General features: G+C 38.3%; 2 protein-coding genes across 2 annotated transcripts; both read right to left on the reverse strand.

Annotated features, from left to right (window-relative positions):
- On the reverse strand, positions 1 to 3,370 carry LOC139642408 (guanylyl cyclase-activating protein 2-like). The gene is made up of 4 exons (XM_071517226.1): positions 3,176 to 3,370; positions 2,924 to 3,073; positions 1,758 to 1,854; positions 1 to 122 (listed from the first exon to the last, which is right to left on the reverse strand). Exons 1-4 carry the CDS (start codon positions 3,368 to 3,370, stop codon positions 1 to 3), a joined length of 564 nt encoding a protein of 187 aa, XP_071373327.1.
- A 3,068-nt stretch (positions 3,371 to 6,438) lies between these two features.
- On the reverse strand, positions 6,439 to 8,917 carry LOC139642405 (retinal cone rhodopsin-sensitive cGMP 3',5'-cyclic phosphodiesterase subunit gamma-like). The gene is made up of 4 exons (XM_071517222.1): positions 8,825 to 8,917; positions 7,334 to 7,445; positions 7,160 to 7,197; positions 6,439 to 7,074 (listed from the first exon to the last, which is right to left on the reverse strand). Exons 2-4 carry the CDS (start codon positions 7,435 to 7,437, stop codon positions 6,998 to 7,000), a joined length of 219 nt encoding a protein of 72 aa, XP_071373323.1. The 5' UTR covers positions 7,438 to 7,445; positions 8,825 to 8,917; the 3' UTR covers positions 6,439 to 6,997.
- Positions 8,918 to 10,874: the final 1,957 nt, after the last annotated feature.

Here is a 10,874-nt window from a genome sequence, read left to right on the forward strand (position 1 = left end):
TCAAGGTAGTTTCCCACAGTTCTGGATGACCCAGCCGGTGGCGTTGACGTCCAGCTTCAGCAGGTTCATGACCCATTCATCCTTCTGAGCACCCTCCATGAACTCAGTCAGGGATATCTGGCCTGTGGGGCACAACACACACATTTAAATAAGAGAAAACACATGCCACTTTCAAACTAGATCTATTTCTCAAGTGACTCTACATTGATGACCTTGCATGTGACAAAAAGGGAGAGGAAAATGATAATCACAACTGTAAAATGAGCTTGTTCTTCAAAATAAACAGAGTGTTTTCTAGAACTTAGAAAATAATTACTCAAAATGTCATTATATATCTGTGGGAAAGTCAATTTTTGTCAAGTCAATATGAGATGATATAAAATTGCTTGTCACCTGAAATCTCCCTACCAACCTATGAAAATGTTATTTTTTTTAACCCTTCTGCTCATGACAAATAAAAAAATTGTGATGGTGATTTTTGATGTATAACTTATGATCAGTGGAAGGATGATGAGTGCTGTCAGCTAGTACAGTGGTTCTCAACGTGCAGTCCGGGGACCACCAGGGGTCCTTGAGGGAGTTCCAGTGGGTCCACAGCAAATTGATGAATTGTTAAATTTCACCATTATTTAATTTACAAGAAGTTAACACAATTAGAGAATGCAGAAGAATGACTGTTTTGATCATAGTTTCACTGTTATCTCTCTACCTACAATACAGACAGTCATGGAATTCTGGACAAAATCATATCTAACAATAAAAATATTCTCAGATTTGGGTCCAAGAGACAAAATCTCATCATATGGGGGTCCGTGGCCCTAATGTGGACAAAATTAGGGGTCCTTCATATGAAAAAGGTTGAGAATCACTGAGCTAGTAAACACTAAACAGCTGTTAAAGATGATAATCTAGGACCTTATGTAAGACTCCAGTGTCCTGCTTACAGCTGAGTTTTGACCTACAGTGTCCCCCAGTGGACCAACACAGTCTAATAAAATTTTGTGAAAAGAGCATTAATTCCTCATAATATGTGGGCACAAATTACATTCCTCCACCTTGACTTGGATTATGTGACAATAGCACAAACTGGACACGGCATTTTCACCTGTTCATCATGTGAAAAGGTTAGCTAACAGTTAAATTAGTCAAGTAAAACAACTTTGGTTAAGGTTTGGGTTAAGGGTTAGGCATCTAACACTTTGGTTGGGTTAGGGTTAGTTTTAGGCTTATCCATTAACAGTGGATCATTTGTTTACAATAAGGGTCACTAAATTAAGTCACTAAATTAACAGTTAACTAATGTGTCTGGTAATCATTTACTAATGGTGTTCATATTAACTAAGGTATTAATTTATACATTATTTAATAGTCATCTTTAGAAACTATTAAATAATGTATAAATTAATACCTTAGTTAACATGAACACCATTAGTAAATTACACTTTAATTAACTGTTAATTAAGGGTTAGTTAATGCTTATTAAGCAACTAACTAACCCTTATTAAGCATTAACTAACCCTTAACTTAGTGACCCTTATTGTAAAGTGTTACCATTAAATATTACTTCCAAAACACAGAGAAATTACCATTGCAAAAATACCAATGCAACATAACATTAACGTTCCCATACCTATCAAATTAGACAAAACTTTACTTTCTAGCAATTTTCTGTTGTTGGAAACATAATCACAAAAGGACAAAGCATTTTATATTCCATTATATATTGTGTAACTTCTGTGGTTTGCCAACAGACTTACCATCGCTATTCTGGTCAACCAGCTCAAAGATTCTGTCACAGGCTTCATTAGGCGTCATAGTGCTGTCACTCCGCTGGAGCTTGATTTTGTAAATTATCTGTTGGGGGATACATGAAATTTATCTGTATTGCATAAATGTAGACAGTTGTAGGAAAATAAGTCTAAACTTCTTCAATAAGTCATTAGCAGGATGAAATTTTGTTTTAAACTTTTTAGATGACAAAGACGTCACAGTAAATCAGCATCGGTTCAAGCACTATTTACCCATACTTGAAACCGTCATTGACTGTTGGGCACAATCACACAATACCATGGAATATTGATATTAAAATGTTTTAATTATAGTATGGAGGAAAGACTCCAAGATTATATGAAAGACAGTAATGGGTTACCAAAATTATGGAGACTCTGGAACAAAGTTTTAAGCAAGTAGGCTATGTATTAGTGAAAACAACTGCATGATGATAGTAACCCACTGAGCTATTTTATGTTGATGTCTAAATTATTATAGACGTCTAGGCTAAAATTTGGCTACATAGGGTTGAAAAGTTTAGTAGATGTCTTCCGGGGTATAAGACCAAAATAAAGCATTATGTTGTACATAAGGACTTGATGTTTACAGCTGTTTATACATTGTCTAAATATGCAATAATGTATTTACTGCTTGGTATAAAACTGGGCTATACATAGCAAAAACCAAGATCCTGGGCTATATAAAGCATACTGTAGATGCAATGTTGAAATGGCGTGTAGTGCTCAGGGTTTGGGTTAGTTGAGTAAGAGGGCAAATTTTAGGTTTCTAAAGTTAGAGGCTTAGGGTGAAGATGTTCTTATCTCAAGAATTACACACAGACCATTGACTCTTTAGCCAATAACGTGCAAGCCTCCTATACGTGACCCCTGTCCTTAAGCCAGTCGCTGGGACAGTAATAGCTACCCTCATATAATCTGGTTTGAGAGCATCTGTGTTATGAAACCTAGTGCCCTTAAAAAGTTCACATGCAGTAATCCTGATTATATTCTGCCCAGTTCAAATGGGTCCTATTTCCTACAAAACTGGTGCTTTCTACTCCATGAGTGATACATTACAAAAGGAATTCACAAAAAAAGAAATGTCTCCAAATAAATGAAACCTGAAACAGAAATCTGAACCAGGTCTTTCTTACCCTTATGAGATTTTTCACCTCCTGCCTGTCCAACTTGCCGTTTCCGTCCTTGTCATATATCTTGAAGGACCATTTCAGTCTATCTTCAAGATTCCCCCGCAGCACCAAATGAAGTGCAGCCACATACTCCAGGAAATCCAGTGTATTATCCTACAAACAATGACCCATCTCGTTATTCAATTAATTTCCAATTTCAACAATTAATGACAATTTGATTCTATTCTGAGATATTGCAATAGTGGCTTCATTTACCCGATTTGTGTCAAAGGAGCGGAATATTGTCTCAATGTAGAGGGACTCCTCCTCCGAGCTGCTTGGTACCCCGAAGATCCTCTTGAACTCGTGTAGGTGCAGAGCACCGCTCGGACACTCCTTCATGAAAATGATGCACAGATCCTGAATTTGTGCTAAATCCATTTCCTCGCTGTGGCTTTCTTCCTGCCCCATGGCCTCTGAAAAAAAATCCTTTGAAGCTGTATTAAATTGGTGAATCAGAAAGTTTGGCTACTGTGTGCGGGCTACCGAAGCATCCGCTCACACAGTCCCATCAAACTGAACTAAACAGCTTTGCACTTCTGTCCAGTGTGGCTGACTTAGTGGGCAGAGTAAACACGGCACCTTATTAAGAGGTCAATCTTATTAACTTGTTAATCACTTGATCTTTCTCCAGTCCAGGCAGCTCTGATAATCTGGCATCGCTGTCCTCAGAGCAGTGCCAAAACCGTACCTAGCACCTGTTTGTAGGAGGCTATTTTAACAGAAAATTACAGATTACAGATTAAATTACAGAAATCATTCAATAGTAATATTTGTAAATTATTATGTTAAAATAGCCACCATCGATATTAGGTGGTTAATTAATCAATTTTCATTTGAAGATACATTATTCTATAACTACAAAACAAGTCTATGTAACCAGGAGGTAAAATAATATCTACGGGAAATAAAATCCATGTGGATGAAGTTTTCCGTTGCTGCGATGCAGCTGGGGATGCTTACTTTGGACAGCAGGGGGCGTGGGTTCACCATTTCTTGGAGCGGTATGCCTGCTGAGTGGTCAGGGAACGCTGGGTAAAATACAGGAAGTATAACATACTGTAACGTGCTACTTTTCGCTGGGGATGGCCACTGGTTCCAACGGTGAGAACATTTATCAAGCATCTTATGTGGTTTTGAGGTTATTTTGCACAATTCTGTAAAATATTGGTTTAATGTTGTTTGATGCACTCATAAAAAGACCACATTTTGTGCGATTGTTTTGGTAGGATTGCAGATGGTTGTGGATTGAAAACCTCACACATGCAGAGCAGTTTGCTATCTGTGAATTCGGTATGAAAGAGCTGTTGCTGTTTTGTATTTTTGTTTGTCAAATGTGTAAAGCAGAATGAATGAATGTGAGAATTTACAGGGCAGTGTGGTGAATATGTTTCTGTGTTTTCTATGTTTGTGTGTTTTCTTGCGTTTATAGAGGTGCCACTGCCGTATTTGTGCCACATTTGTGTCAATTTGTCACCATTTCTGTGACGTGTTATCTGTACTGGGATAGTACTGAGTTTCTTTTTTTTTTGTTTATTATTTTTTTGTAAATGTTTCTTTTGTAAATTTGAAAGCCTTGCCTTCAGTGGAAGCCAACGTTTCTTATAGGCTACTCTCCATAATTGGGGGAAACTAACAGAAAAGAAAATAAAGTCCCCACGAAATAGTATTTGAAGTTGTGTGTTCAATTTATCCCGCCTTCATCTAAATTTGGGGTGCGTTTGCCTTAGAAGACCTGACTCGACCTGACCTGAAGTGGAAGAAAATAGCCCATTTCTATTATTACCACCCTCCCCCTCCCCCTCCCACACACACACCATGGTAATGCGGGGAATTATGTCACCATGGTGGCGTCTGTCTGTGAGTCTGTATGTCTATATGTCTGTCTGTCTGTGTGTTGACCCATTCTTGCATATTAATGAGGGAAACCTGCTTTTCTTGAAACAAGTATAACTCCTTAATGCTTAAAGACACAGACTTCACATTCATGCAGCCCATCTGTTATGTGAAGACGAGGATGTTGACATAGAAATATTTGCTAATTAACACATTCATTGACTTAATTAATGAACTCATTAGCATAACTGGTCATGTGTAATATATCATGGTGATTATAGTAGGACATTAGGCAGCTCAGATTCCTCTTGTTTAAAGAATGTGGCCTAGCTACAAGGCTTGGTGCTGATGGCTTGCTCCTCAGTGCAATATAGCATCCGTTGTAATTCTTTCATCTGAAGAGGAGAGTTTTTACTGCACACGCTGGATAAGAGGAGACACGTCTTTTATGGAGGATTTTTATGGAGAGAGAGGCTGAAAATCATCTCTGCCCTTCAGCTAAATGCTTACTGTTCACAGATGGAAGATCAAGGAGAGGTAATTAGCTGATGGGTCTGCTGTGCACTATGCTATTGCTGGATTGCAACCTGCCAATTTACAGCTAGTGCTCAATCTATAATTCATATTACACATATTTCTTTATGTAGATTTCAATACATTGGGTGCCGGTGACTTTGGAAATATTTTTCATAATTTTACATGAGTAATTTTGTATATATAAATATATATATATATATATATATATATATGCCTCAAGATGTTGTTGTTAATTTATATTTACTTGCATCTTGAGTCTGAACGGAGACAATGTACAACCTTGGGGAGATTCTTAAATACTGTGCAGCACAAAGCAGCTGCTCAAAGACAGGTTCTTATGCAAGACCTTCCTCCTCCATTGGTATCGTTATTGAAACATGGACGAACCTGAGACAGGCCAAAGGAATGAGAACTGAAAACCTAGACAGGTAAGCGCAATTTATGTTATCAGCTAGACTATTGCTTTCTGGAAAACAGCAGCCCAACTAACTAGATCTAACACCTCATTTCCATTACTCAGAGCCAAGCCGAGCGGAGCTCTGCAGGAACGAGCCTGATAAAGCTCAGTTGGCTCATACTGTGGCATTTCTCCTGACTAATTGTCCCCCACAATTAATTGCTCAATATCTTGTACTCCATTGATCGGATTTTCATGAAACTCAGGGGAATAATGTGCCTCATTGCAACATTCTGGCATTTTTAAAATTGCACTGTTTGGATTAAGTGTTTGTTTACATGTTGGATTTTGCTGAAACTTGGGGAAATGATGCAGCTCACATTCCAAAATTCAAAATTACACTGATTGGCCCAAGGGGAAACCACAGTTACAGCTCAAAACAAGTGGACACATTTGTTACTGATTGGCCCAGACAGGGACTTCATCATTCATGGGGAATGACATGTTTAGTGTGTGTGTGCGTATGTGTATGTATGTATGTATGTATGTATGTTCTTAAATAGTGGGAGGCTGATTTTACATTGTTTTTTATCACACCAACAATTGCAAAAAGTCAAGGGGTACATATCTTTAAAAAGGACGGTAACCTACTGACAAGTGAAAAATCACAAGAAACCAAATGCGGTAAGGAAAATAACTTTTATACGAGCACATAAATACTGAAATTTATTCTAATAACATTGTGATTATATGGCTACTACAGGATTATATGTTGACTAAACAAAACATATATATGGGGTTCAATTTTGTAAGTATTTTTTGAATTTAGTTTATACCAGTTTACGGATAATCAATCACTCCATCGTCACACATGAATGACAGACCAAGAATAGGAAAAGCGGGAGTCAGGTACATTTTTCCTCATCAATGTTTCCAGTAAATATGACATAATCAAGAGGAAAATGTAGGTATCATTGATTTAACCACAGACTAGAAAATACTTAAAGTATAAAGAGGGAGTGAATTTCAGATTTGCATAGGGGACAGAGGCAGGATTTTTCTCTACTGGGATGAGATGGGTTTGGGTGTGTCCCTAACCATGGGACTGTAGAGATCTGTTGCACGGTGCTTTCTGTGTTGCACCATAACTTGATGAAATCAATCCTCCAGCGTAGAGCACGCTCCTGTCTTCGACGCCGGTCAGAGCAGAGAAACACTGAGACATCACAACCCTGCAGCACCAGGGTGGGAGACCCCGTCTAACAGGTCTAGACAATGCCAAACTGGGCCAGGTCACTCAGCTCCATGTCACCAAACGCCTCCCAGGGGCAGATGACCGCGGAGTCTGGAGGGGAGAAAGATAGAGGAATGAGTTAGGACTGAACATGTATCTGACATGTAAGCTGCTTACTGTGACAATTCATCCTCACCTCCAAGACCCTCCATCCCTGGGACGTCATTGTCAAACCTATGAAAAAAAGAAGAAACCAAAGTGAAATTGTATATTCCGTTCAGTATGGTTTGGGAATATGGCGGTAGGTGTACAGTTATTGGATGAATAGCATGATGTGTGTGTGAGAGAGAGAGATGTTTTCCAGCCTCACCCCTTCTGTCCAGCTTTGGGAGCCTTGCTCTTGAACTGCCTGGCCTCCTTCTGCTTGAACTTGGGAGGAGCGGGCTTGACGCCTTCTGCTGCTGCTGCGTTCATCTTTGAGACTTTTTTTTTACAAAGAAAGAAACATGTTTTTGTCATTCATCATGAATGTCTCAACCTGGATAATCTATTGAATGTGGAGATGGACAACACAACAACCCCCCACCCAACCCTCTTTGAGCTCCTGTCACTCATACTTTATCCTCTTAGGGGTTTGCAGACTTCTTTCTTTGTGTAATTACTATTTTTAACCAGGTCAGTCACCTATCCTGATCTAACCAATCTTCTCATCTTCTCACTTGTCATAAACAGTCACCATGGTAATCCTGTTTGTGTTAATCCTGAAATCATCGGATGGCCCTAGGAGTCACAAAGTCTTAGGTGAGTCAAGGATCAGTGTGCATCACTTGAGGATCAAAATCTATACCAAAACAAGGTCTCAGTGATCCATCTCATGTTCTGGGATGAGGTCGGATTATAACAAGGATTATATTCTATTTTTCGGTGTTAATTTAACTGCTGAACATCCCTGTTGGGTCAGAAATGAACTGAACTTGGTCCTTCTGTGTGGACAGGTCACAGGGTGAAAATTCAAAGATGATTTTTTTACTGCATTTCTTCTCCATTGCACAGGAGACATAGAAAAGACGGGGGAGAAAGGAGATGACATCTGACAAAGACCACAAGATGGATTCATAACCTAACTTCAAACTTATTGTGCAACATTTTCATATTTTCATATCCTCAACTTTTGACTTCACTATTGATGCATACGAAAGCCATACCTGCAGCAAATTAAGCATTACAATAACATGGAGGCAAAATTGTTTGTTGACACTTAGCTAGCAAGAAATACAATATGTGGTTGGTAGAGATGCTCCAGTAAGAGACACCGGACACTAGTACGGTTTTGGTTTCTCGAACATTTCTCTTACAAAGTGATGAGAATGGGCCATTCCACCAACTGCTCTCATGTGTCATGTGAGTTTAAATAGATCAGACAGAAGATGCAAGCAAAGTATAAACCATGGAAACCAGGTACTTCAGAGTGCCATAGATATAGATTTTCTAGAAACAGGTAATTATTGACCAAAAAGAGTATGGTAATATTTAAAGCTCCATCGAGGGCTTTTATGGCTACAAATTAATCTAGATTAAAAGACACACCAAAGGTGCTATTTCTTAGCTATTGTGTTATTATCCAGACCTTTTAACTGCAGAATGGTGTTGAGACTCACATTCACAAATTGTATTAAAATACAATGAAGCTATGCAAATAACTTCAATGATACAAAGTGAATTGGCAAATGTTCAGATACAAAAGAAATAATATTAACAAAAGCTTTCTTCCCTGTCCTTATACTTGCTGTAGGACAATTCTAAAAAGTAACTAAGTGCAAAATTGAGCCCACTAAATCTCTCTAAAAAAAAATGTACTCACTTGTTTTCTCGAAGTGCTGGATGTCAAAGAAAATTAAATTTCGAAGAAGGAGATGCAAAACAAAGACGGAGTCCTCCTCTTTCTTTTTGCAGTCTCTCTATTCTCTGTCTCACTCGTCCCATCACCCCTCCTTTATAGCCTTGGCTTAACCACCTCCCACTCACTGCCTGTTCATAACAAAGTGGTCAGAGAACCACGAGGCCTGAGGGGTATTTTGAGTGTAGGCCAATCAGTAAGCCTCATAAGTCAAAGATAATTACAGCTATTTGTTTTAAGCGAGGAGCTTAATTTACCACCCAGTTATGAGACATGTGCATCTCATTCTACACAATTATGTAAACAAACACAAGCAGTGGCTAAACATGTCCTACAGTAATGACTTCAGCACTGCTTCAACTGATGATATACATGTATGTTGACCTGAGGAGATACCTGGAGCTGCTCCAGAATGTGTTCTCCGTCTGCGTCAACTGTTACGACCAGAGCGTCAAACTGCGACTGAAATTCAAATACTGAGATAATTCAAGTCTCAAGCATTCTTCCCTATAGCAACACTTCCTTCAAACATCTTAGAAAAAAACTGACAAAAGAGTGAATCAAAGCAAGAATTTCATTAAAAACTAGAAGGGCACTCAGAGAGCGCAGACCTCCGCCAAGGTTTGTGCTATTATTGCTTGTTTGTGAGTCGGATCCGGATCCACTCATTTAATGGGTTCTTCCTTGGCCCATGCTACACTCTTCCACGAAGTTTCATGAAAATCAGGCCAGTAGTTTTTCGTAATCCCGCTAACAGACAAACAAACGGCACCGAAAACGTAACCTCTCTGGCAGAGGTAACAAGCAAACACATCACAAAAATAAATGTTTAGCAAAGTTACATCCTCTACTGGGGATTTGTTTTCTCCTAATTTTAACACAAAAATATAGATGCCCAAAAGGATTCTTGGCTTAAGAAATGTGAGTTTCTGGAATTGAATGTTAATTGTTTATCTCCTTGCATCGTTCATACCAATATCACAGAATCCATAGTAGCCCAATCCCTGTTGAATGGAACATCCTCAGGGCCCAGTTCAGATCTTGATTTAAGGGCCATGCAGTGATGCTGATGCAGCTGTTTTGTGGCCTCTGGAAAATACACACTTGAAGTGATGAATATATAAATCAAGGAGTGTTCATCTTCACATCATGATATGGAAATTCTGTACATTCTTTCCAAATTATACACTCCTTTCTTTACACATTTAAACATCTACAAAATGTCTAGCATTACCATTAGTTCCCTGATGTACAATAAGAAATCTGCATCTGAACGTACGTCAAATACATCAAATACGACATTGAACATTCAGCAGTTGAAATTGATGATCAAATGACAAAAGAAAGTCAAACCAAAATGAGAAATGTGATCATGAATTTGATGAAAAAACAACTTGGTCATACAAGGACACCACAGTGAGTCAATGAGGGATTACAGGTAATAATCTCATACAATGTGCCTGCTGTGAAGTAAAGGGATCATGAGCCCTTTGCATAACAAGGAACTGTGTTGTGATCAGCTGCCAAGAAGTATTTTCAGAACATCAATATCAAAGATTACATCAGATCAGATTGTATTTAATGTCCTCTTCAGTTACTGAATTGTTCCAGTAGAAGAATCATTGTCTTTCCTTCGACAAACATATAATGAATTTATTAGCCACTGACTAGATTAGAATTAATCTATAAATCTGCTTTGTTCACAGGAAGATGATATTTTACCACATAATGAATGGCTGTTTCATGACACATTTACCTTTTTACAGTGTTAACCTGTCATGGTGCAAAACTTCAACTGTTCATTATGTGATAACATAGTAACTAAGTATCTGCCTGGCTACCAATAGCATCCATTCGTGATAACATTACACACCTTTAATGTTTTGTTCTGTACAGTATGTGAAAACTGGACAGAAGTAAACAAAACAATACAAAGTTAGCGTTAATTAATAATGATGATAATGTGTTTAGATGGGTGGATGGGGTCATGCAACAGACTATATTATATTTTTAC

This window comes from Centroberyx affinis, unplaced genomic scaffold (assembly GCF_046629955.1).
Source record: "Centroberyx affinis isolate AG114_WGS23_722 - 3 ecotype Tasmania unplaced genomic scaffold, CSIRO-AGI_Caff_v1 ptg000476l_1, whole genome shotgun sequence".
NCBI lineage: Eukaryota > Metazoa > Chordata > Actinopteri > Beryciformes > Berycidae > Centroberyx > Centroberyx affinis.